At 43.7% G+C, this 27,720-nt stretch overlaps 1 protein-coding gene across 2 annotated transcripts in view; it reads right to left on the bottom strand.

The window, feature by feature from the left end:
• The window catches only part of GOLGB1 (golgin B1), a 121,505-nt gene that overhangs the window by 86,717 nt on the left and 7,068 nt on the right, over window positions 1-27,720 (bottom strand). The window contains exons 2-10 of one of the 2 annotated variants that reach the window (XM_045026818.1): window positions 19,505-19,601; window positions 17,859-18,005; window positions 17,186-17,341; window positions 12,272-12,430; window positions 11,513-11,635; window positions 10,901-11,014; window positions 8,595-9,006; window positions 6,958-7,073; window positions 6,569-6,683 (exon numbers count right to left, since the gene is read on the bottom strand). In XM_045026818.1, the coding sequence (XP_044882753.1) occupies window positions 6,569-6,683; window positions 6,958-7,073; window positions 8,595-9,006; window positions 10,901-11,014; window positions 11,513-11,635; window positions 12,272-12,430; window positions 17,186-17,341; window positions 17,859-18,005; window positions 19,505-19,594 (1,432 nt within the window). In that variant the 5' untranslated portion in view covers window positions 19,595-19,601. The remainder of the gene's footprint in view (window positions 1-6,568; window positions 6,684-6,957; window positions 7,074-8,594; window positions 9,007-10,900; window positions 11,015-11,512; window positions 11,636-12,271; window positions 12,431-17,185; window positions 17,342-17,858; window positions 18,006-19,504; window positions 19,602-27,720) is intronic. The other variant, XM_045026828.1, reaches the window with a different exon arrangement.

The raw sequence follows: 27,720 nt of genomic DNA, 5'->3' as shown, positions 1-27,720 counted from the left end.
TTTCTTTTCCCCCCTCCAGCAACACTAACTTCAGCACATTGCAAAAACTGAGCCTTTTTTCCTGGTTAAACACAGTTTTCTATTATGGTGTAAAATATGATAACATACAGAACCAGCCATAGGACCAGGCTAACACTGTTGTGGGAACCTTAATTTCTGCACTTCCTGGCTCCAAATGTACAACCTTAATATTGCATTAATGTAGTGAGATAGCGGTTATTCATTTGTTTTTTTGTCTGTTTGTTACATTTAGAGTTGATATCAGAGGACAAATATTTGCTTAAGTAACACCTAACATGCATTTTAAGAAAGCCCTGATGAACTACTCCCTCTGAGATTTGTGACATTTTTATATCACACTGCTTTTCATGCTGCTGATTCATTTTCACTGGACTCATCTCACACTGAACTTTGTCAGGGATAGCCATACCCTTTTTGCCACCTAGTGGATCAAGAAAATGCTACATATTTTGTAATCTGTTTACAGAGTGAAGATGAACAGACATTTCATAATCTTTGGCATCTATACCTAGTGGTTCTAGGGTGACCAGATGTCCCAATTTTATAGGGACAGTCCCAATTTTTGGGTCTTTTTCTTATATAGGCTCCTATTACCCCCTACTCCCATCCCAATTTTTCACATTTGCTGTCTGGTCACCCTACGTGGTTCTCAACCCAGACACTGTTTTACCACGGCTGGCCTTGCCATGAGGTGAACTGAGGCAGCCGCCTAAGGTGCCAGACTGTGTGGGGGTGCCACTAGGACCCAGAATGTAGAAAATTGTGTCTGCTGCTGGTGCATATGTATTCTCTCTACTCTAGATGCACAGAGGTGGTGGAGTGCTGTGCTGGAGGAAGGAGGGCACAAGAGACATAACAGGCAGGCAGGAGAAAAGGTGAGAGGAAATAACAGAAAGCAGCAGGAGTTGCAGGGAGAGAGGAGGAGGAGCCTCTTATGTACCTCTCTAGCACCCTCAGGAGCCTGGACTGATTCACACCAGCTCTCAGGGAGCTTCCTGTTTCTTGCTGGTTCCCTGAACCCACCTGAAGAGAACAGGCAGTCAACTGAAGTAGTAGGAGCCAGTTAGGCCCTTAAGACACTGATATCTTCCCTCACTCAGGCCTGCTAATTCGTCCCCTTCAATTGCGTGTTAAGAGCCACTACAGCTGGCACAGAACAGCAGTCATGAGTGAAAGACGAAAACGCCCCCTGGGGCAGCATTCAGAAAAAGAAAGAAAGCAAAGGAAGCTTTTCTGTATAAGCAGGAAGGAGCTCTCCTGAGATACATAGACACAAATAATCACGGTGAGCCTTCCGGCCCCAGTGAGGATGTGAGTGGTGAGGAGACGCCTGATCTTCCAGTTAGTCAGAGTGCAGGTGACCTGCCAGCTATTGCAGCATCCATATCTCCATCCCAAATGGATGTAACCATGCACATTCCTGAAGAAAAGTGTAGATCAGAGAAGAGTGTGGTGGAGGTGCAAAAAACCAGCTGCTGCTGAGTTTAGTTCCTTAAGTCTATATGATCCAGGACTGTGGACCCACTTGAGCAGTAGCCTGGGGGACTTGTACTGCATGGGCCACAGCAAGTGAAAAACTTCATGCTCCCCAAAGACAATAATAGACGTTTCCGTCCAACACATTACTGGTGTGAAATCCTCAATGGTGACAAAGTGCAGAGGCCATGGCTTATGTACTCAAAAACCCAGAATGCTGCATAGTGTTTTTGTTGCAAACTCTTCCAGTCTAATGTTCCAGCCACATTGGGTTCTACAGGAACAAAGGACTGGAAAAATCTGGCTAGAAATCTGGCATGCCATGAGAAGGCAGCAAATCACCAGAGAGCATTCCATAGGTGGAAAGAGCTTGAGATGAGACTAAGGTTAAAGGCCACCATAGATGATCAGCATCAAGAGAAGTTTGCATCAGAGTCTCTTTACTGGCAAAACGTTCTGAAAGGGCTCATGGCCATTGTGAGAATGCTTGCTACCCAAAACCTAGCACTGTGTGGCACTTCAGATCACCTGTATGTGCCAAACAATGGAAACTTCCTTAAAATTGTGGAGCTGATGGCTGAGTTTGATGCTGTACTCCAGGAGCATCTAAGAAGAGTCACCACCTAAGAAATGTACACACACCACTACTTTGGAAAAACCATTCAAAATGAGATCATACAGTTACTGGCAACAAAAGTCAAACAGAAGTTGTGGCAGATCTGAAGTCGGCAAGATATTACCCTGTTATTCTGGACTGCACATCTGACATCAGCCATACAGAACAAATGACTTTAATGGTGCGTTTTGTAACAACAACAGAACCTAGTGACAATGTCCCTGCAATGGTGACTGTCAGAGAGCATTTTCTAGAATTTATTGACATTGATGATACTACAGGAGCTGGTATGACAAATGTGCTTCTTAAAAAGCTGGAAGACACAGGAATTGCGACAGCTGACATGAGAGGTCAGGGCTACGATAATGGTGCCAACATGAGAGGATAGAACAGAGGAGTGCAGATGCGGATCGGAGAGTTAAACCTTTGAGCATTTTTTTGTCCCATGCAGTTCTCATTCATTGAACTTGCTGCATCACTGACCACCATCAGCTTCTAGTGAGGCTGTTGAATTTTTTTAATGTAATTCAAAGCATCTATGTATTTTTCTCTGCATCAACTCATTGATGGCAAATTTTGAAGCAACATCTGAGAACATCCTCTCTGACACTGAAACCACTGAGTGCCACATGATGGGAAAGTCAAGTGGAGGTGATAAAGCCTATCAAACACCAAATTGGGAAGCTAGATGATGCCATAGTTGCCAATATGGAGGATAATGCTATGACAGGAACTGTTCACGGGAGAACAGTGGCAGAGGGAAATGGAATCACTAGAAACATACAAGTATCAGAGGGGTAGCCGTGTTAGTCTGGTTCTGTAGAAGCAGCAAAGAATCCTGTGGCACCTTATAGACTAACAGACGTTTTGCAGCATGAGCTTTCGTGGGTGAATACCCACTTCTTCGGATGCAAGAAGTGGGTATTCACCCACGAAAGCTCATGCTGCAAAACGTCTGTTAGTCTATAAGGTGCCACAGGATTCTTTGCTGCTTCTAGAAACATACATAACTTCAAATTTCTGAGTGGCTTAGTGTTGTGGCATGGCACACTGTTTGAAATAAATGCTGTAAGCAAGAGACTCCAAGATGTTGACCTTAATATATCCGGAGCAATGGAACAACTGGACAAAGCAAAGTCATACTTACAGTCTTACCGGTCAGGTGAGGGATTTAAAAATGTTCTGAAGAGCGCACAGAAGTTGGCAGAGGAACTTCACACTGAAGCTATTTTCCCACCCATTCAAGAATACAAGAGTCACCGAAGAAGACAACATTTTGATTACGAGGCACGGGATAACCCCATAAGAGACCCGAAACAACAATTTAAAGTTGAATTCTTTAACCAGGTGCTAGATTGTGCAGTACAGTCAGTTGAAGAACGTTTCATGCAGCTCAAGGAACACAGCAGTATATTTGGGATGTTGTATGATATTTCAAAACTCCTCATTATAGCCAAAGAAGACCTACACCAGCAATGCAGGGTACTAGAGACAGTGTTGACACATGATGACATGAGCGATATTGATGAGAGTGATTTAGGTGATGAACTGAAAGCCCTTTCAAGATACATTTCAACAGGATCAACTCCAAAGGCTGTTCTGGAATATATGTGCACAAATAAGATGACCACGTTCTTTCCAAATGCTTTTGTTGCTCTGCGCATACTTCTAACACTTCCTGTAACAGCTACCAGTGGAGAATGCAAGCTGAAGTTAGTAAAACACATCAACACTCCACAATGACACAGGAGAGGCTAGTTGGCCTTGCAATCGTCTCAATAGAGCATGAGCTGACCCAGACTGTGAACCTTCCGCAGGAAGCAGTTCAGATCTTTGCAACCAAGAAGGCACGGAAAGCATCATTTTGATTATTCAAACAGATAAAAATGCCAGTGTTTACTATGCAGACAAGAAAAGTTACATTTGCTGTTCAGGCATTTGAAAGTTAAGTGTTACTGAAATTTTTTGAACAAGGCATTTTAACTTGTTAGTTCTCCTTTATTGGGGTAGGTAGCAGAGCAGTACCATGAGAGGAGTAGAACAGGAAGAAGGCAGAATTGAGACCTTTCAAAGTTTTGGCCCAAGCGAGAGGGCATGGGGGGCGTCATTTGAGCTCCCCGCCTCAGGTGCCAAAATGTCGTGGGCCAGCCCTGTGTTTTACTCTGAGATGAACTTGGTTTTGTAAGTTTTCTTTTCCATGAGAAATTACCAACTGATGCTTAGAAAACAGTTTTGTCTTGTCAAGGAGGGGGGAGAGAAAGGTGAAAATGACAGCCTGTGTATGGGTCAAAAGCATAGAGACAGCTGGTGACTGCTCTGGATGCAAGAATCACAGGAAGAGCTGAAGGTTTCAATGTGGGCACAAGAGGGCCAGACAACTAACAGGCACAATGCATTGTCATGCTGATTTAAATTAAGACCACAGTAAAATTTTCAAAATGCCTAAGAGCTTGGCTACACAGTGCATTAGTATGCACAAGCTCGGATGTAGATTCTAGTGCACCCAACTCTACCATGCAGTACCTGTCCATGTGGACCATGCTGACCTGCACTAAAAGTTATTTAATGCACACTGACATAGTCGTGGAAATACTCACTACATCAATGTGCACTAAAGAACTTTTAGATACTAATGAACTTTTAGTGCAGGCCCTCAGGGTCATAATTACATAAGAATGGCCATACGGAGTCAGACAATAGTCCATCTAGCCCAGTATCCTGTCCTCCGACAGTGGCTGGTGCCAGATATTTGAGGGAATGAACAGAACAGGGCAATGTATCGAATGATCCATCCCGTTGTCCAGTCCCAGCTTCCAGCAGTCAGAGGCTTAGGGACACTTGGAGCATGGGGTTACATCCCTGACCATCTTGGCTAACAACCATTGATGGACCTATTTTCTATGAATTTATCTAGGTTTTTTTTAACCCAATTATACTTTTGGCCTTCACAGCATCCCCTGGCAACAAATTCCACAGGTTGACTATGCACCGTTTGAAGAAGTACTTCCTTTTGTTTGTTTTAAACCAGCTGACTAATAATTTTATTGAGTGACCCTGGTTCTTGTGTTATGTGAAGGGGTAAATAGTGAGTGCCCAACATGCTGGTGTGCACTAGAATTTACACCCCAGTTGGTGCGCACTAATGCACTGAGTAGAAGACAAGCCTTAAGTGACTTTTTGGGGACATGGATCAGTGTTCACATTGCACTCCCCATCAGTACCTGGCCTGAGCTGGAAGCTAATGATCCAACCAGCGGACCAAATTCAGTGAAGAATCCCAGCCACGTGCCACATGAGGCATGTTATGCGTATGCTAAGTAGTAATAGTGACTTTTGAAAATGGAATTTAGCTAGTTTTGCAAATGCTACCTCTTATATATCCTAACAAACCACTGACAGGAATCTCAGAAGCTGAGGAGAATGTGGGCAGATAATCTGGGCTCAAAGGGAAGGGCAGAGATAGATGTTCATGGGTATTGTACAGATAGAAGGGCAGAAATAGTGGTATTACTTCCACAGCAGAATCTCAAGAGAAGGGTACCCCACAAACTCCAGAGTGATTGGGAGCAGAAGGAACCAGCCACTGGAAGATGTAACAAACCCTTTCCTGTACAGCCTGTTATTTCATCTCACCGTTTCTTCTAAAAATAGACTCCTAGATTCCAAGAGTCATCTCCAACCCACCCATAGAAAGCCATGGGCCACCCATCTCTTCAAAGCTGCACTACCACACTATCAGAATTGTGACTGTTTTCAGGCTACACTCTCAGATACTCATTTAGCTTAAAGCAAGATACCCATCTGGAGGAATCTGATGTATGTACTCTGTACTCCTCCAGTGACATCTGTGAAAGTCTCCTCTCTATTTGGGAGTCACTACCTTATTTATTCCTGTATATTATCATACATTATTTTATAGCATCCAGGAGTATGCTAGGTGCACACTGCCTTGAAACACAAAATTCATTCCAACAGACTTGGACATAGGCATTATAAAATATCAACAGAATTAGAGAACTCTAATAATTAACCAAAACCATTAACCTAAATACAATATACGCTGCATTCCAAACTCTGTATCCTGGCCTCCCATGTGATCTGATCAGCCTCACATTCGCCCTATCCTTTCCTTGTCCAAGCCCCCATGTTCTCTCCTTTTGCCATCCTGATCTTTACTTAGATTATCTTCTCCAATCACTACTTGCTATCACAAAGAGAAAAACTGTGATTTAATCATTCCAGCAGATTGGCCCACTAGTTTGGGAATCTTTTTTACTCTTTGCTCACAGACTGAAATTTAAATTGTTTCTCTTGCCCTCAGAATTAAATTCCAATTATAGTTTCTGGAAAGAATTAGAGAGCAGTTCTGAAATCCTCAGAAGAGAGTGCTGATTAATCCAGTAATCATGGGTGTGTTTATTAGCTAAAAATAGGCAGAAGGAAGTGTAATTATACCATTTTCAGCCTTCAGCCCCTCCAAGGCTGCAGTGGGTAGGAGTAAAGTCCTCTTCTCATCCTCCTGCTCCACCACATTTTTCTGAAGAGGTATTTCATTCTGCTCAGAGACTGTCTGGAGAGCAGAAAGATAGAAAGTTACCAACAGTTTCCCCACAGGTATTAGCCCTCGTTCTTTCAGTTACACTTTCGACAAATCCATTAGTAACTTCTAAATTCCCCTGACTGACCCATACTAGTTTACTCCTTTTGCAGGCAGTTTCATAAAACATCTGCTCAGACTGGAGAAGTTTGCAAAGAGACCCTGTATTAACCTTCTCAGCCAATTTGATCAAGAGAAGGTATTTCTATATTCTGCACTATCTTTTTGATTCTTAGGATACAATTACCTTTAGAGATTGTACCTGCTCCTCTGATTGAGAGACCTGCATCACTAGTTCAGACTTTAACAATTTTAGCTCAGTCTGGCAATGGACGAACTCCTCAGATTTTTGTGTGAGCTCATCTAAAAGAAAAAGTTAAACATAAGTATACACATCTCTGCTTGTGTGTGAGTAGATCTACTTTAGATGTATGCACACTGGCATATGGAACCATTCACCACTCAGTCACTGCTTCTACTCTGGCCCCAAGCAGTAGCTGCAGTAAGTCCATATCACCTGACAGTTCTATATTAAATAAATGAATCTAGTTCCAGTTCTTAGTGGATATGAGAGAACATCACAGAAAATACCACAATTGTTTGCCAACCAAAGGATCAGGGAATGCCCTCTCAATAGAGAAGCACAGGACTGAACAGACGAGGAGATGAAACATTCCTCTTTAGAGGATTTAGACACATTGTCAAGGAAGATTGCAGAGTGGCTACAAGTATAAGTCTGTACTATCTAGCTAGACGTTTCACCCATGCTCACTCTTTGCCATGGCCAGAAGGGAAAATTATGATCATCTTGTCTGATCTCCTGCATAGCAAAACCATTTTTTTTTCCAATCAAGCAATTCCTGCATCAAGCCCATAATCATCAGTTGGGCTAAAGAAGATATCTTTTAGAAATATATATTTAATCTTGATTTTAAATGATTTCAAGTGATGGGCAATCTAGCACATGCCTAGGTAAGTTGTACCAGCAGTTCATTACCCTCACTGTTAAAATACATACTTCATTTCTAGTCTGAATTTGTCTAATTTCAATTTACAGCCATGGGATCTTGTTCTGCCCTTGTCTACTAGATGAAAACGCCCTCTACTATCAGAAATCTTCTCCTAATGTAGGTACCCATGCTCATGTCATCCCTTAACTTTTTCTCGGATAAACTAAATAGATTGAGCTTCTCTAGTCTCTCACCGTAAACCAGGTTTTTCTTGGGATGCCACCAATGTGAAATCTAATCAATTTAAACAATGAGTTAAAAGTAGTTTCAAGTACATCTCCCTCAGTCCCATTGTCAATTTTTTTTGTTTTAGCATTAAATTTTCCCATATTTCCAAAAAGAATAACTGACTGTTGCAGGAAAACAATAAAACTGACTACACAAAATAAAAACAGTCTCTGATCTCTGTTATAAATCACCTTAATTAACTGTCAGCTGCAACAATAGTCCGTTAAATACTTTCAGAGAGAAGAGGGATTGCTAAGTCTGAGGAAGTGGATATTCACCCACGAAAGCTTATGCTTCAATACATCTGTTAGTCTATAAGGTGCCACAGGACTCTTTGTTGCTTTTTACAGATCCAGACTAACACGGCTACCCCTCTGATGCTAAGTTAAGGATATCCTTTAAATCATTTTTATAAAATTAATATGCAAACATCACTAAAATTTGAAAATAACTACAGCTCTGAAAGGCTGAAACAAGACTAAGGATTCCCATTAGCCTGGGAGCCAGGAAAGGTTTATTCTTCCTCTTGTCATATAAGATATTACCTGCCCCTTGCTAGAGAATTGCCATTAAAAAAAGCACACAAATCAGAAGCACAGAGAGGCTCCCAAGGTGCTGACTCGATCCAATTGCTACACTTGCTGACCTTGCAGGTGTTGTATGGTAGCAGAGTTTTCAGTAGACTGCACCAGCAGCTGATCAATATCCCGCAGCAGCTGATCATTCTGGGCTATGAGGGCATCGTGGCTAGTTCGTAGCTCTTGCTCAGCCATCTGGAGGTAAGCAATATGCAGCTTTTGCTCTTCTACCTCCAGCTTGTGTTTCTGGTCTTGAGCTCTACATTCAGATTCCAGTTCAGCCCGAGTTCTTCCTGCCTGCTCCAGCTGCTCTGAGAGATACTGCACCTCCTCCTGTAACTGATGGAAGGACAGCTTCTTCTCAGCCAATTCCAGCTCCATCTTCTCCACAAGGCTTTGAGACTCCTCTCTCTCTGCATCCAACATTTTCTTTAAGGAGCTCAGCTCTGCCTCCATCTTCTGACACTGGTCCAAGAGAGTCTGGAAAAGGAGATGGGAAGGGGAGGGACTCAACCAGAAGGGAAAACAAATTGATTCCTGCTTTAGACCCTAAGGCACTGGGGAAAAATGGGTCCATGCTAAGTACACAACTTAAACAAGAGGCAATTTCAACTAGCCAAGTGACAAGACATGAGAGGAAAGGAACAACACATGATGGGGATTCTAAACCTCCACAGGAAGAAACACTGTCTTTTGACTCCTACGGGAATATCAAAACTCTGCTGAGACACATCAGAACTCTGAACTAGAGTGAAGAAAAAGAGAAATTGTAAGCTGGAATTAATATCCAACATATTCTCCTTCTAGGACACTCCAGCACAGATAACATAACCTCTGCTTAGACAGAAAGGCTAGATAACTGCTTGCTTAGAATTGCTGTTCTCTGAAGAAATAAGTGCAACCGATTCCCAGCCCTAGCAAAAAGCCAGGTGGAAACAACTCAAAAATCAAAGTTCTAAGGCATTTGGGGTAGCAGGAGTGATTCTTGCTTGCCTTGACTCCCAAGCACCAGACTAGCATGACTGGCACTGCAATGATCTTTGTATCACAAATGCCTGCTCCTTTGGCGTGAGAAGTAGGCATTGCATAGGTACAGGTTTGTCAGTGAGGAAACATTGGGAGGCATAACCTACTGTCAGACAGTAGGGCCAATGTACTACTCAGAGAGCTCAGCCCCCAAAGTTCTGTGAACAACTCTGCCCCAGCAGGAGCAAGAACCTTCCACACACCTCCCTTAAGCCTAGGATGACTTGCATGAATGGGAGGAAGGGGACTGAACTGGTGGAAGCAAACAAAATCACCTTCTCTCTCCATGAAGTTTCCCTTGCCTGAAATATCATTATCCTACCAGTGCTTCAGGAAAAAACATGATAGAGGAGAACTGGATTTCTAATGTAAAAACTATGCAAAACCAACCCTTTCAGGCCTCTTTAAAAGAGAAGCACAGTGGCACAAAAAGCAAATTTTTCTTTTTGCGTTACTTTATTATGTAATTTAGGGGACAAAGTTAAAGACACACAGACTGCAAATCCTATACTAGTCAAACACGTTTCACATACTGCAAGAGCCACTAAAATAGGCAATAACCCTATTCACTTTCTTAAATCTTTAAGAAAGTAGAAAGAAACTGGCTCAGCTCTGAGTCAGGTAAGCACTTACATGCTTGAGTTTGAGGCAGCTCACCTATGAGCCAGTCTCTTTCTAGTCCCCTAAAACTCTTAAGATGAATAAAGGTCAGATCCTACCTGCTACTGGAGTTCCTATAAGCTTCCCACGGCTGGCAGGGGAATCTGGAAGTGGCCAAATCCCGCACAGTTCCTAAAAACTGTTTAAAAAAACCCCATGGAGGTGGTAATATTACATATTTCCCAAAAGCTGCAGTGCATTCATATCAAGAATTGGTTTTGCTCAAAATATTGGGACCTCCAAGTTCAAAGCCCCAGTCAGCTGGTGACACTGGAGGAGACAATGTTAGAAAAAAGGATGTTTTTGCCTGGAACTAGACATTCTGAGGATTCTACAGCAAGCATAAAATGAGTCAGGTGGCCCCATACCTGAAGGTAACAAGACTCAACAACTCAGTCACAGAGCTGCGCCATCAATTCTGGTCAGAAAAGATTGCTAATTAAGACACTAAGGGTCACCACACCCCCAATGCAGCGCCAAAAACAAAAATGCACTCTCTTTGGGAGCTGGCAGTTTTGAACTTTGAGCTCAAGGAATTCTCAGTTTCTCTCATGCTAGAGACATGGCCCCTGTAGTAGGGAGCTATGTCAGGCGCTAGGCTTTTGACGAGACAGTTGCACGTGTTAACAGTAAAGGAACAAAAGAGAATAGAGCACGGCTATAGTACATTGAAAGCATGAGGAGGTACCTTGTTCTGTTCTTCTGCACCATGCAGCTCCTGCTGCAGCAGTTCCACCACCTGAGTTCGTCCTAGGAGAGCCGCTTCCTGTTCCTCCAGCTTTCTCTGCAGTGCCCTCAAGTTCTATGTGAGATACACAAAATGCTGCATCATCTACATTAGAAGCTGAGAGGACAGTAGCAGCCCAAAGCACAGGAGGGCTACTTACACAGGAGGATCCCATCCCAGCCATATCCCAACTCTGTGCATCTTAGGTACTTGTATAGCTCCCATTTAGTATCTGAGTGTTCATACTTGTCAGCGTATTTATCCTGCCAACACCCCTGTGAGGTAGGGAAATATTATTATTCCCATTTCTACAGACCCGGCACTGAGGCACAGAGACACTAGTGATTTACCCCATAGTAACACAGGAAGTCTGTGATAGAGCAGGGAACTGAATCCAGATTTCCCAAGTCTCAGGATAGCATCCTAATCACTGAACCACCTTCCTCTCAACTCCCACCGAGTTCCTTTGTTTGCCTGCACACATCCCTGAGTCGCAAATCCCACTGAACTCATGCAATTTTCCCTTCTCATGTTCTACAAAAAGCAGGTGACTGTCAAACCCATCAAACACACCTGCTGCATCTCAGCTTCCCGATCTGATTGGGCCACTGCCAGGTGTAATTCAGCATGGTGTTGGTGAACCTGCTCTTCTAGGAGAGCATCCTTCTCACGAATCACCTCCTGCAGGGAGCTCAGCTGTAAGCCATAGTACATAGCATGAGAAATGTCACTTGGCTAACTGAGAAACAAGGTAGAAATTCCAAAGACAGTACAAAGGACTGAGGCCCATTCTGAGGGTGTCAGGCACACAGACCATCAGGAGTTTTTCATCCTACTTTTTGTAGCATGTGTTACATGTGAGAATAGATCTGAACTAGAAGCCAAGATGTCCTGAGTAGTACAAGCCTCTGTGATAGCCATGCCAACTCAAAGAGATGATTTCACATATGCTTACATATTTACTGATAACATTTCAGACTCAGGAAGTGCAAAAAGTGCAGATTACATTTTACATATACCCAGAGTCTAAAAAGCTACAATTTCCATGCAATTACAGAAACATACAGTTTCTGTTGTTGGACTTGTGTTAAATGTCACAATCCATCATTTTAGCCATCAAAATCAAAAGCCTGCAAGTCTAGCTAATATTGTAAAGATTGGTATTAAAAGGCACTATATAAAACAACCTAACATAACATCACAGTGCTCACTCCCCTAGTTGGGACAATAGTCTTCTTACTTTGCCATTTCTTACTCACCTGTCACTATGAAGTCACTGATTGTTACCAGCAGACAGTAAATATATCAATGGCTAGAAATCCATCTCCATACCTGGGCTGCTTGCTTGGCCTGAGTATCTGTCAGGCTCTCTCTAGTTGCAGCCAGCTGCTCCATCAGGTTCCTGACAGTCTCCTCCTGCTCCTGGAGTTTCTGTTTGAGTGCTTCAGCCTCCTCTTTCTGCTCTTCATTGGTCCTCTGATTGTTCTGAAGCTGCGAGTGGAGAGGAGAAATCAGAAAAGTAGATATTAGTTAATTATATTAGACCAAGGATAGGCAACCTATGGCACACATGCCGAAGGCGGCACACGAGCTGATTTTCAGTGGCACTCACACTGCCCGGGTCCTGGCCACCAGTCCGGGGGGGCTCTGCATTTTAAATGAAGCTTCTTAAACATTTTAAAAACCTTATTTACTTTACATACAACAATAGTTTAGTTATATGTTATAGACTTATAGAAAGACACCTTCTAAAAACATTAAAATGTTTTACTGGGACGCGAAACCTTAAATTAGAGGGAATAAATGAAGACTCGGCACACCACTTCTGAAAGGTTGCCGACCACTGTATTAGACAGTCTCAACCAGAGTGGAGCATGCGGTACTGTTATTAGAATCATGGGGTTAGAAGGGACAGCAAGAGTCATCTAGTATAACCCCCTGCCAAGATTCAGGATTTGTTGTGACTAAACCATCCAAGACAGATGGCTATCCAACCTCCTTTTGAAAACCTCCAGTGAAGGAGCTTCCACAAACTCCATAGGCAGTTTGTTCCATTGTCCTACTGCTCTTACAGTTAGAAAGTTTTTCCTGAGATTTAATCTAAGTCTGCTATGCTCTAGTTTGAGCCAACAGCCTCTTGTCATGCCCTCTGTGGCATGAGAGAACAACTTTTCTCCATCTTTTTATGGCAGCCTTTCAAGTATTTGAAGACTGCTATGTCCCCCCTTTAATCTCCTCTTTTCCAGACAAAATATACCCAGTTCCATCAGCCTTTGCTCATATGGCTTGCACTCCATCCCTTTGATCATCTTTGTTACTCGCCTCTGGATCCTCTCCAGTTTCTCTACATCCTTTCTATACATTGATGACCAAAAGTGGACACAGTACTCTAGCTGAGGCTTACCCAACGCCAAGCAGAGCAGAAGTATCACCTCCCATGATTTGCATGCTATGCCTCGGTTAATGAAACCTAAAATTGCATTTGCTTTTCTTGTAACAGCATCACACTGTTGACTCATGTTGAGGTTGTGAACTACCACAAGTCCCAGACCCTTCCCAATAATGCTGCTCCCAATCCAGTTATCCCCCATTCTGTATTTGTGCATTTGATGTTTTCTTCTCTAAGTGTAATACCTTACATTGGTCTTTGTTGAATTACATTTTGTTTTCTATAGCCCAGTTCTCCAATTTATCAAGATCACTCTGAATTTTAGCTCTATCCTCCAAAGTATTTGCAACCCACTCTAGATTTGTGTCACAGAATCAGAGGAAGGCAAGGGACTTCAAGAGATCTTCTAGTCCTGGCCTCAAGACAGGACTAAGTATTATCTAGCGCTTAACTACCCTGACAGTGAGGAAGTTTTTCCTAATGTCCAAACTAAACTGCCCTTGTTGCAATTTAAGCCCATTGCTTCTTGTCCTATACTCAATTTAATCCCTGCTAGGAACAGTTTTCCAAACAATTATGCACCCACCATATAGTAGCTCCATCTAGGTTGTATTTCCCTAGTTTGTGTATGAGAAGGTCATGTGAGATAGTATCAAAAGCCTTACTAAAGTCCAAATATACCACATCTGCCACTTCCACCAGGCTTGCTACCCTGTGTCAAAGAAAGCTACTAGGTTGCTTTGATATTATTTGTTCTTGACAAATCCATGCTGTTACCCAGAAGCTAATAAGGTGATAAGTGTCTGCAAACTGATTGCTTAATTATTTGCTCCATTATATTTCTTGGTACTGAAGTTAAGCTGACTGGTCTGTAATTCCCCGGGTTGTTCTCATAGACTCATAGACTTTAAGGTCCCACGAAGGTCCCTTCGTGCTCGAGTCATACTGATAGCGCCGGCATGGCCGCGCCAACACTGGTTCATGTTGCTACTGCAGATGTCCGTACAGGCACCCTTCGCGTTACCCCTGCTCCTGGGCCTCATCACACAGGATCAAGGCCGCCTCCGGCACCCAAACCTGGATTCGCTTCACCTCACAGCCTCTCTGCTTCATGGCTGAACCCGCTGGAAATGCAGTGCTCACAACAGGTTGGGCAAGTCCTCCTTGGTAGCAGGAAGCCCTCCACCAAGGCCACATACACGGCCAAGTGGAAACATTTCTTCATCTGGGCAGAACAGCAGGGTCAAACTCCATTGCTCTCCCCGATGCCTTTCATTCTAGACTACCTACTCCATCTGAAACAGCAGGGGCTTTACCTCTCCTCGGTCCAGGTCCACTTGGCTGCCATCTCTGCATTCCACCCAGGAGCTGACGGAGTTTGTCTTCGCTAACCCACTGGTCAGCCACTTCCTCAAGGGCCTGGATAGACTCTTCCTGCATACGCGACCACCTGTCCCGGCCTGGGACCTTAATTTGGTCCTCTCTGCCCTCACGGGGCCCCCTTTCGAGCCCCTCGCTATGTGCTCACTACTGTATTTCTCCTATAAGGTCACATTCCTTGTTGCTATCACCTCAGCCAGGAGGGTCTCAGTGCTCAGAGCCCTGACGTCCGAGCCTCCATACACCGTTTTTCACAAGGACAGGGTCCAACTCAGGCCACACCCGGCGTTCCTCCCTAAGGTGGTCTCCCAATTCCACAGGGGTCAGGACATTTTTCTCCCTGTGTTCTATTCCTAAACCACATTGCTCCCTGCTGGAGGATAGTCTGCATTCCCTGGACATTCACATTTTATATCGAAAGAACCAGGCCATTCGGGAAATCAGTCCAACTTTTCGTTGTTGTGGCCGACAGGATGAAAGGGCTACCTGTCTCGTCACAGCGTATCTCCTCCTGGATCACGGCTTGCATCCGTGAATGCTACAATCAAGCTAAGGTGCCTGCCCCGCCGATCATTAACCGAGGTATAGCATGCAAATCATGGGAGGTGATACTACTGCTCTGCTTGGCGTTGGGTAAGCCTCAGCTGGAGTACTGTGTCCACTTCTGGCCAGTCTGCTCCATGGGACAGGAGACTCCCCAAAGTCCTGACTGGCTTTGCTCACGGCAGGACCAACATCAACTAAAGCATCCCAGCCAGGGCTTTGTCAAGCCGGGCCTTAAAAACCTCTAAGGATGGAGGTTCTACCACCTCCCTAGGTAACCCATTCCAGTGCTTCACCACCCTCCTAGTGAAATAGTGTTTCCTAATATCCAACCTAGCCCTCCCCCACTGCAACTTGAGACTATTACTTCTTGTTCTGTCTGAGAACAGCTGAGCTCCATCCTCTTTGAAACCCCCTTTTAGGTAGTTGAAGGCTGCTATGAAATCCCCCCTCACTCTGCTCTTCTGCAGACTAAATAAGCCCAGTTCCCTCAGCCTCCCTTCGTAAATCATGTGCCCCAGCCCCCTGATCATTTTTGTTGCTCTTTGCGCTCTCCAATTTGTCCACATCCTTTCTGTAGTTGGGAGTCCAAAACTGGACGCAATACTCTGGCACTGGTAAGGCCACATCTGAATAGAGGGGAATAATCACTTCCCTCAATCTGCTGGCAATGCTACTACTAATGCAGCCCGGTATGCAAGTCGTGCCATTGGGTTCTAGGTGAGGGGTTAAACCTTCCCTCAGTACCAGAGGAAGTGCCTTCTGGAGACCACGGAGGGGTCGTGGATGCTTGGGTCTGCTTCAAGACCACAGATAATGGTGACTGGTGTCTAGTAAGAGGGGACTGGTACTGGTGGCGTGGAGACCAGTGTCGGTACCGGGGGGACAGGGGGTGGGACAGAGAATGCTCTCACAGTGTAGGTGACCTGGATCAGCAACAAGACGGTGATCACAGAAGTATAACAACTATTAACTCAGTAATAACAATAGCTATATTGTGGGCAAATAAACTCCTCTGCCTATGACCTCAGAACCTATTTAGATCAACGTACAGTTATCTCAAAACAGGAAGCACTCTCAAATTACCATCGAATTACTAGCTGACATCAGGGTTCTACCAAGAAAAAACTATGATGCTTATATGTTGATTTTCCCACAATGAGATATGAAAAAACACATCAGCCTTTGTGGAGTTTCTACCTAACCCGTCAGCTAGGGGTTTGCTAATATATCTCTTTTTTTTATCCAGTCTAATGTAACTGTGGATATTCTTGTACATGTCTATAATCCTTTATTAATCTTAAACATTTGGCCTCAATCTTGTGGCAACGAGTTCCATAAGTTAACTATGAGCTAGTAAAAAACCCCACTTCTAATCAGTTTAAATGTATTGCTTTTCAATTTCATTGATGTCCCCTTGCTCTTGCATCTCTGTCAACACTGCCTCCTCTGTTCCTATTTGATGGAAACCTATAGCTCAGATGAAAGATGCAAAGTTTTTTGGCCTAAAGAACAGATTATTTGTGTAGAAACATCAATAGGGCTCAGTTAAGGCATGCAAAGGGAAGCAGGCAGGTAAGTGGCTTGCAGAGATCATAGCTAACCACTCTGAGGGCCTCCACACCATGAGGAAGCAGGCCAGACTCTGGCTCCCACAGAGTACCCATATTCCTGTTGGAGTGTTTCTAATAGCAGGCACTGTGCCTCTAGGGGCAGGGTATTCAGAGAGAAAAAGAGGCCATTTAAAAAGAGGATCATGAATAGCAGGAGACATCAGGAACTTAATTGCTCTCCAAAAGCAAGAATACTACAATCACAGGAACCTACCCTGAGAGGAAAGGGAACCTAGCAGCTCATTGGTGTATTCCAACATCTATTAGCACCCAGATTGTCAGTACATGCTAGAGCTTTCCCTAAAGCCATATCTTTCCCACCTTCCTGTGATGCAGCTGCTCTTCTGGCAGGCTCTTTGCAGGCAACACTGACCCCTGGTCTGTCAGCTCCTCAATGCGTTTATTCAGAGCTGCCAGCTTGGCTTTGGCCTGCAGCTTCAGCTTCTTCAACTTAGCATCTGCAGCCTCTCTCTCTTCCTGTGGAAGAAAAGACACAAAGACTGTACTCAAGGTTCCATAGCCCCATCCACAAGGAAATTAATTCGCCCTGAAGCCACCAGCTTGCAGTGTTAGGGAATGTCAAACAGACTTAAGTGTCTCCACATCAGAAAGGAGACCCCAAAGAAGCCAGAGACTGCACTCCACAGAAAAAAACAGTAATAGCAGCATCTCAGGGTATGTCTACATTGCAATTTAACACGTTTGGCCTGTGCCAGCTGACTCCAGCTCACGGGGCTCAGGCTAAGGGGCTGGTTAATTGCGGTATAGACATTTGGGCTTCCAGTGAAGCCTGGGCTCTAGGACCCTGCAATGTGGGAGTGTCCCAGAGCCCAGGCTCCAGCCAGAGCCCAAATGTCCACACTGCAATTAACTAGCCCCTTAGCCCAAGCCCCGTGAGTCCAAGTCAGCTGGTATGGGCCAGACCCAGATGTCAAATTGCACTGTAGACATACCTTCAGCCTTACTCCCAGACCCCTGGTGGAAGGAATGGTACCTTGAGTTCAACTTCTTTCTGCTGGAGCTGGGCATCTTTCTCTCGGACCAAATCCTTCAGCTGGACAGCCAGCTGCTCTGTGTGGGCCAGACGCTCCAGTATATCCTTGGGCATCTCCTCCCTGCTCTCCATTCCTGGCTCTGACACCTAGAGAAGGTCAAACAGACACTCTGAAAAAGTAACTCACTAAAACTAATTCCAAGACCACAGCATAGTGCCCAGAGGGAGACCTGAAACTCTGTATTTATGTTACAGCCTAGGCTAAATGCCTCACAAACTTTCCATTTAGCCTAATGAACTAGATCTGACCAGCTGAAATCAGGAGGAAAGTTCCAGATACTCTCAAAGAATATTAAAAGGAGCATCTCTGCTGTAACAGGATGTCATAACTATAAACACTGTAAAATCCCTCCTGGTCAGAGACACCAAAATCCTTTTACCTGTAAAAGGTAAAGAAGCTCAGGTAACCTGGCTGACACCTGACCCAAAGAACCAATAAGGGGATAAGATACTTTCAAATCTTGGTGAGGGGAAGGCTTTTGTTTGTGTGCTCTTTGTTTTGGGGGTTCTTCGCTCTTGGGACTAAGAGGGCACGGACATCAATCCATGCTCTCCAAATCTTTCTGAACAAGCCTCTTATATTTTAAACTGGTAAGTAACAGCCAGGCAAGGCGTGTTAGTTTTATCTTTGTTTCCTCAACTTGTAAATGTGCCTTTTGCTAGAGGGTTTACCTCTGTTTGCTGTAACTTTGAACCTAAGGCTAGAGGGGGTTCCTCTGGGCTCTTTGAATCTGATTACCCTGTAAAGTTATTTTCCATCCTGATTTTACAGAGATGATTTTTACCTTTCTTTCTTTAATTAAAAGCCTTCTTTTTAAGAACCTGATTGATTTTTCCTTGTTTTAAGATCCAAGGGGGTTGGATCTGGACTCACCAGGAATTGGTGGGGGGAAAGGAGAGGGAAATGGTTAATTTCTTCTTGTTTTAAGATCCAAGGGTTTGGATCGGTGTTCACCAGGAACTTGGTGGAGAAGTCTCTCAAGGCTACCCAGGGAAGGGTTATAGTACTTGGGAGGGAGATATTCTGGGGGGGAGGTAGACAGAGTTTCCCAAATGACTCAAAGAATTTGGGTGGTGGCAGCAAAATCAGATCTAAGCTGGTAGTTAAGCTTAGAGGTTCTCATGCAGGTCCCCACATCTGTACCCTAGAGTTCAGAGTGGGGAAGGAACCTTGACACAGGACATCAGCAAACCTTAAAGACTTTACACAGCAGAGATACCACTGCTCCCTATGCAATCCACTGCTCCTACAGCCAGAGTGCAACATGAGAGCAGGTCCCCATGTGATTCAGTAGTCAGCTCTCCAAAACCCTCCCAGAAACCCCCTAGCTCACTTCAACTCTAGCTTCTTTCCCAGCTCTCAAGTTGATCTAATAAGCTGAAGAGATCATATGGTTCTGCACTGCAGCAGCATGGAAGATGCCATAAATGCAGAGGGAGTGGCAAAGGTGGGGGCCACAAGTTTGGTGAGGTGCAAGGTAACAGGAATCAGGAGATAGTTATTCACAACACTCTAGTGCCTCAGACACCCTAAACCAGGTCTGAGCAGCAACAGTGATAGTTCTGGCATGACAGAGTGTACTCACAGTGGCAGAGGACTCAACTTGTGCATCACTTCCATCCCCCGACAGCTCCTGCAGAACAGTGTTTGCTAACCCTGATAAGCGGCTCAGCATCTCAGGCCTGCAGCAAAACAGCAGCACAAAAAGAAAGACAATGACTTTAGGTAAGAGGCAAAAGAGCAAGGGAAAGCAAGTGCATCTCCCTGCTGATCTCCAGTACCATGCAACAAGAAACATTTCTTCCCTGCTGATAAAGCAGAAGCCAAAGTAAAACCCAAGAAGTCAATAACTGTTATGCTGTGGCTAAGAGGGGTAATTCAGACCCTGGCTGTATAAGCAGGGGAAAACAAAGTAGAAGTAGGAAGGTATTCTTTCTAATGTATAAGTGAGATAAAAAATGAGCTACAAGAATGATGCAATATCTGAAAAACCTGACTTACAGGACAGACTAAATAAGTGTGGGGTATGTCCATACTACAAGTGCTTCAGCTGCAGCACTGCCAGAAGCTGGCTACAGTGATCCACACATTCATGACCTCCAGGCTTGTGACCCACAGGAATGAAGCCATATACCCGGAAAAAAACCTTCCACCTAGCACTAATATAGCAGCATACACATTTAGTGACTGAAGTTGTTGAGAACACATTTCCTCAGTGCTCTGATCTTTACACTGACACCTCCAATAGGAACTGGTTAGTATCCCTATTCTCAGTGTGGGGGAAATGACAGTGCTGCGTCATTCTTATACCCTATATAATATGCAGACCTTGCAACCATCTGCCTTTGAATAGGAAAAAATGTCACATGCATCATACTTTGGTCACAGGACACATTAGACCAGTGCGCTTCACTATTTTTAAGTGGGGGCCACTTTGGCAAAAAACCTTCAATGTGAGCCACATGGGGTGGGGCTGAAGGTTCGGAGCATGAGAGGTGGCCCAGGGTAGGGCAGAGGGTGGAGTGTGGGGGTGAGGGCTCTAGGGTGGAGCTGTGGATGACGGGTTTGGGGTGTGGAGGAGGGGCTCAGGGCAGGGGCAGGGGCAGAGGGTTGGGATGTGGGAGCAGCATGAAGATTCTGGCTGGGAGTGCAGGCTCTGGGGTGGGGCCAGGGATGAGGAGTTTGGGGTGCAGGCAGGCTGCCCCGAGGTTGGGGCCAGAGGACTCCCCCCAGCTTTCTCCCTGCTGGCAGGCAGCACAGGAGCTCCGGGAGAAGGGATCCTCTCTCCCCGCTGCCGGCAGGTAGCATGGGAGCTCTGGAGCCAGGGGAGAGGGCCACAGCAGCCCTGCAAGCCCCAACTTGCTCTCGTCCCCATTTCCTGCCCACTCCCTCTCTCCTCTCCAGGTTACAACAAGCATTATGGGGTCACAATCCCCTTGCCCTTCCCAGACTGCTAAATTGGAGGAGAGTCCCAGAAGTGGTGGTTGCAGTATGGATAAGGTTGAGAACTGCTTCATTAGGCATCCATGGTGGCATCTACTGTAACAGGAGAAACATTATGGTAGGGCACATATTTGGGTGCTACAAACACAAAGACCTGGGACTGAACTCAGGTCTTGGCAAGTTTAAAGTCTTTCAAGTTCACTTTTAAAATATATATAAAATTCTTCCTGAAATCTCAGTACTTCTGTGACACCTACAAGTGAGTCACTAATATTCACAATGGTCACTTACATTTTTTTTTTATTACTGAAAAAGATCAAGAGTATCTAGATGTCCCAACAAAGATCAGGGCCCTGTGGCACGAAGTGCGATGCAAACACATAGCAAAAGACAATAATTGACTCCAAATAGCTTTCAAGCTAAAAAGGCAAGGTAGACAAATGGTGGAACAAAGGAAGTATCTTATTCCCATGTTACATATGAAGAACTGAGACACAGGAATCAAGTGCCTTGCCCAAGGTCACATAGGGAGTCTGCAGCAGAGCCAGGAACTGAACTTAGATTTCCGGAACCTCAGTCTAGTGCCTTAACCAGTATGAATGAATATTTAACTAAAACTACCAATATGTGCCTAAATTAAGGTTATGTCTACACTTAAAATGCTGCACTGCACCACTGTAGCACTTCAGTATAGACACTCACTATAGCGATTGGAAGGGTTCTCCACCTCCCCAAAAGACAATAGCTAAGACGACAGAAGAATTCTTCTATTAACCTAACACCATCTACACTTGGAGTTATGTCAGCATAGCTATGTCTCTTATAGGTCTGGATTTCACACATCAACATAGCTCTGCTCTTAGGAGTATGTTTTCAGCGCAGACCAGCCCTGAATCACAGTATGATTATGTTGGTATAATTCCTGTCCTCCTCCTCCCACTGGTAGTCTCCCTTACTTGCTTTATCCCGGTTTACATTTAGACTATCAGCTCTTTGGGGCAGGGGTGATCTCTCTCTAGGTTTACCGTAAAGTGCTCATCAGACTTCTGGGTACTTTATTATAATGAACAACATTAATTTGAGAGATTCTTGTGGATGATGAGGTATTTCTTGTTGTTTAAACTGATCATCTTCCAGGATGGCAGATTTTAGAGTTCTCTGCTGCACTCTGTGGCAGAGTGCACATATAAGAGAAGCATTCCTTTGAGATCATTTGCCAAATTCTCCACTGGTATAAGCAACATTTATGTCAACCATTAATTTAGATCCAAAGTAGATAACCATAGCACAGAAACAGATGGCCACTGCAAAAAAGAAACATTCCCATCACCTAAAATCTTCTGTTAATGTAGAGGTGAAGGAAAGAAGCAATTCACATGTTTTCTTATTACTGTCACATTATTACTGTTTCGAACGGTCTGATAATGCAGTTCTGGAAACACCTACTGAGTAAAGTGACCATATTTTCAAAAGAATAAAAAGGGACACTTATGGTGACATTTTAGGGGGTTGAAATATATAAAGGACAAAGTACATTTAAAAAAAAAATTCTTATGGTGTCACTACTGCCAGCTTCTTACTCAGCAATAAAGGCATATGTCTTGGACTGGAGGATTTTAACATGGGGTAAAATTTTCAAAAGTGCTTAAGTAACTTAAGACCTAAATCCCATGGGACCAAACATTTTTCTTCACTCCAAACATTATTCAAACTGAACACTTCTTTCACTGGACTGTTTTAAAACTCCTTTCACTGGACTTAAAATCTATCTTTTGTAGTTAATAAATTTGTTTTGCTTTATCACAAACCCATGTGTGGGAGTCATAATTTGGGGCAAAAAGCTGTTGTATATGCCTTCTCCACATTGAGGGAGGGGGCAAATTTCATGAGCTTACGCTGTACATATCTCTGTGCAGTGCAAGACTGTATAATTGTGGGTTTTACACCCCAGAAGGAGGTGTGTTCTTGAGCAGCTGGGCAATTCCTTAGCTCTAGACTCCCCATGCAGAGCTGATCACAGCAGCCTACAAGTACAGCAGCTGGGTGTGTACCCTACCTGTGTGAATACTGGTGAAAGAGCAAGTTTGGAAAACTTGGCAACTTAGCACAGCAGCACAGGGTGAGAGGGACCCCAGGCTGGTGGGTCAGGGGGGCTCAGTGGTACCCCAGTTCCAAGTGGCACCCCGGGGGGAACCTGTCACAAGTAACACTGTCAATAGTACTGCAAAAAAGGGCAGGCATAAGTGTTCAATATATATTTTCTGCTTGGTATTTGGGGAAAAATGTGTAATCATATGATGCAGAAACACTTTCTATTCCAATAACAACTTGGGAAGATGTTAAACAGCAGCTACTAAAGCTTGACATTTTTAGATCTGCAGGTTCAGAGAACTAGCATCCAAGGATTTTTAAAAAGCTGGCTGAGGTGCTATATTTTCAATAACACTTGAAACACTGGGGAAGTTTCAGAAGACTGGGAGAAAACTAGAGATGCTCCAATAGTTAAAGAGGGTAAACAGGATGACCTGAGTGATTGATTATATGTCTGTAAACCAGACATTAATCCCAGACAAAATAATGGAACAACTAATACAAGACTCGATTATGAAAGAATTAAAGGAGGGTTATATAATTAATGCCAATCATCACAGGTTTATGAAAAATAGATGCGGTCAAACTTGAGGTTTTTTCTATGAGATTACAAGTTTGGTTGATAAAAGGTAAACTGTTGATATAACATACTTAGACTTCAGTAAGACTCTGACATGGTACTGCATGATATTTCTATGAAGAAACGAAAACCATACAAAATTAACATGGCTTATATTATATGTATTACAGACTGGCTGACATGTCTCCAAATGTAATTGTAAATGGGGAATCATAAATGAGTGAGTATGTTTCTACTGGGGTCCTGCAATGATCGATTCTTGGCCCTACACCAGAGCCATTACCAGGGCAGGGCGAGTAGGACAGTCGCCCAAGACGCAAAGACTTGGAGGTGGGAAAATGATGAAAAACAGTAGGGGGAGCAAATATGCTTGCTCACCCCGGGCACTAAAATGCTTAGTTACAGCTCTGCCCAACATTATTTAACATTTTGATCAGTGACCTGGAAGAAAACAAAGTCAGTCATCACTGATAAAGTTTGCAGATGACACAAAGATTGATGGAGTGGTAAATAATGAAGACAGGTTGCTGATACAGACCAGTGCAGATCACTTGGTAAACAATACAAGTTTTTAATAACAGCCAAAAATAAATGTATTCATCTAGGAAAAAAGAATGTAGGCCATACTTACAGTACTCAGAAGATGATTTGGGGGGTCCTGGTGAATAAATAGCTGAACATGAGTTCCCAGTGCAACGCCATGGCCAAAACATGAGTTTTATCAGATAGCTGCATTACCTGCTATTAAATCTCTTTGACAGAAGATTGATATTCTTGTTTCATGACTGTGATAACTTGGAAACTACAAACCAAGAGAAATCTCATGAGAACTTTTTTTTACAAAATAGAATTCAGCTGCTTTGAGAATGTCTGTGGTTCTGGAAGGATTTAGCAAGCAGAGAACTGAGATACTGGAGAGCAATACGGAGGGTGGGAGAAAGCATTTAGGTACCATATTTGAAAGGAAAGGAAATACTTGAGATGATGGAATGCCTTAGGGGGGAGGGATAGCTCAGTGGTTTGAGCATTGGCCTGCTAAACCCAGGGTTGTGAGTTCACTCCTTGAGGAGGCTACTTAGGGATCTGGGGCAAAAATTGGTCCTGCTAGTGAAGGCAGGGGGCTGGACTCAATGACCTTTCGAGGTCCCTTCCAGTTCTAGGAGATTGGTATATCTCCAATTATTACCTTTTATATTACCAGTAGAATAGAATCATAGAAAATTAGGGCTGGAAGAGACCTCAGGAAGTCATCTAGTCCAAATCCCTGCTCAAAGCAGGACCAACACCAACTAAATCATCCCAGCCAGGGCTTCGTCAAGCCAGGCTTTAAAAACCTCTAAGGCTGGAGATTCCACCAACTCCCTAGGTAACCCACTCCAGCGCTTCACCACCCTCCTAGTGCAATAGTTTTTCCTAATACCCAACCTAGCCCTCCCCCACTGTAACTTGAGACCATTGCTTCTTGTTCTGTCATCACTGAGAACAGATGAGCTCCATCCTCTTTGGAACCTCCACTTCAGGTAGTGGAAGGCTGCTATCAAATACACACACACACACTAACCCCGGTTCCCTCAGCTTCTCCTCATAAGCCATGTGCTCCAGCCCCCTAATCATTTTCGTTGCCCTCCGCTGGACTCTCTCCAATTTGTCCACATCCTTTCTGTAGTGGGGGGCCCAAAACTGGACGCAGTACTCCAGGTGTGGCCTCAGCAATGCTCAATAGAGGGGAATAATCACTTCCTTCGATCTGCTGGCAATGCTCCTGCTAATGCAGCCCAATATGTCATTAGCCTTCTTGGCAAGAAGGGCACATTGTTGACTCACATCCAGCTTCTTGCCCACTGTAATACCCAGGTCTTTTTCTACAGAACTGCCACTTAGCCAGTTGGTCCCCAGCCTGTAGCAGTGCATGGGATTCTTCTGTCCTAAGTGCAGGACTTTTGTCCTTGTTGAACCTCATCAGATTTCTTTTGGTCCAATCCTCCAATTTGTCTAGGTCACTCTGAACCCTATCCCTACCCTCAAGCATATCTACCTCTCTCGCCAGCTTAGTATCATCCAAGAACTTGCTGAGGGTGCAATCCATCCCATCATCCAGATCATTAATGAAAATGTTGAATAAAACCAGCCCCAGGACCAACCTCCACTTGATACCAGCTGCCAACTAGACATGGAGCCGTTGATCACTACCCATTGAGCCCAACAATCTAGCCAGCTTTCTATCCACCTGATAGTCCATTCATCCAAACATACTTTTTAAGTTGCTGGCAAGAATACTGTGGGAGACTATACCAAAAGCTTTGCTAAAGTCAAGCTATATCATGTCCACTGCTCTCCCCATATCCACAGAGCTAGTTATCTCATCATAGAAGGCAATCAGGTTGGTGAGGCATGGCTCGCCCTTGGCGAATCCATGTTGACTGTTCCTGATCATCTTTTTCTCCTCCAAGTGCTTAAAAAATAGAGTGAAGTGTTTTAATTTAACCTGTTAAATAGAAGAAGTGAATGGAGAGAACAGGAACTCTCACACGCACACTTTCAAAGTGGAAGTTATTGAGAACTTAAGGAGGTGTGTAAGTTTTATTTGAGTTACTTTTTTTATGACTCTAATGATCATTGCTTAATAAATGGATAGCTGGCAGATATTCAGATACAATGCCCTCACATGCACTGGATTTGATGCATGTTTTTAATGGAGAGCAAGGTGCTAGTTTACCACAAATGCATAGTAGTTAGGCCTTTGCTTGAGATTACTGATATTACAAAAGCACCTAGAGGCCTCAATATGCAAGGTACTGCATAGATGTGAAGTAAGAGGATTGGCACAAAAACTAAGAGTTTATTATTTAGGTTTAAGGCAAGAGACAATTGGTGGATGATACAAACAGACTGAAGGAAGGGGGAAAAGAAAGATAAGGCAACAGTGAAACAATCAAGTTATAGATTTTCTTAGATTCATAAATTCCAAGGCCAAAAGGGACCATTGTGATCATCTCATCTGACTTCCTGCATAACACAGGCCAGAGAACTTCCCCAAAATAATTGCTAGAGCACGTGTTTTAGACAAACATCCAATTATAATTTTTAAATTGTCAGTGATGGATAATCCACTCTAACTCTTGGTAAATTGTTCCAATGGTTAGTCTCACCATTAAAAATTTACATCTTATTTCCAGTCTGAATTGGTCTAGCTTCAACTTCCAGATACAGGATCATGCTATACCTTTCTCTGCTAAACTGAAGACCCCATTATTAAATATTTGTTCCCCAAGTAGATACATACAGACTGTAAGCAAGTCACCCCTTAATCTTCTGTTTAGCTTAACAAAGAGATTGAGCTCTTTGAATCTTTCACTATAAAGGCAGGTTTTCTAATCCTTTATAATTTTTGTGGCTCTTCTCTGACCCCTCTCCAATTTATCAACATCCTTTTGAATTGTGGGCACCAGGACTGCACACAGGATTCCAGCAGCAGTTATGCCAGTGCCAAATACAGAGGTAAAATAACTGCTCTATACTCCTACTAAAGAGTTTCCTTTTTATGCATCGCATTAGCCCTTTTGACCACAACATTGCAATGGGAGGTAATGTTCAGCTGATTATCCACCAGGACACCATAATGTTTTTCAGCCACTGCTTTCCAGGAGAGAGTCCCCTATCCTGTAAGTATGGCCAACGTTCTGTTCTTAGACGTACACATTTACAGTTAGCTGTATTAAAACGCACATTGTTTGCTTGCTCCCAGTTTTCCAAGCAAGCTAGATTTCTTTGAATCAGTCCTCTTCATTATTTATCACTTCCCTAATTTGTGTCCTCTGCAAACTTTAATCAGCTATGATTTTATGTTTTCTTCCAGATCACTGATAAAAATGTTTAAAAGCACAAGGCCAAGAACCGATCCACATGGGACCCCCACTCAGAACATACCCGCTTAATAATTCTCCATCTACAATTACATTTTGAGACCTATCAATTAGTCAGTTTTTAATCCATTTAATGTGTGCCATGTTCATTTTATATCACTCTTTTTTTTTTAATCAAAATATTGTGCAATATCAAGTCAAGGTTGAACAGTAGTTGCAGCTCACCATCTACCTAGCCAGTATGATCTCATGATTGCCCTGTCAATAACATGCCCTTTTTGGGAAGATTATGAGACGTGATGGGAAGGCAACTCTTACATCATC

The sequence above is a fragment of the Mauremys mutica genome, chromosome 1, assembly GCF_020497125.1.
Source record: "Mauremys mutica isolate MM-2020 ecotype Southern chromosome 1, ASM2049712v1, whole genome shotgun sequence".
NCBI lineage: Eukaryota > Metazoa > Chordata > Testudines > Geoemydidae > Mauremys > Mauremys mutica.
Note: the sequence above shows the minus strand (reverse complement) of the source record. Positions and strands in the feature narration are given on the sequence as shown.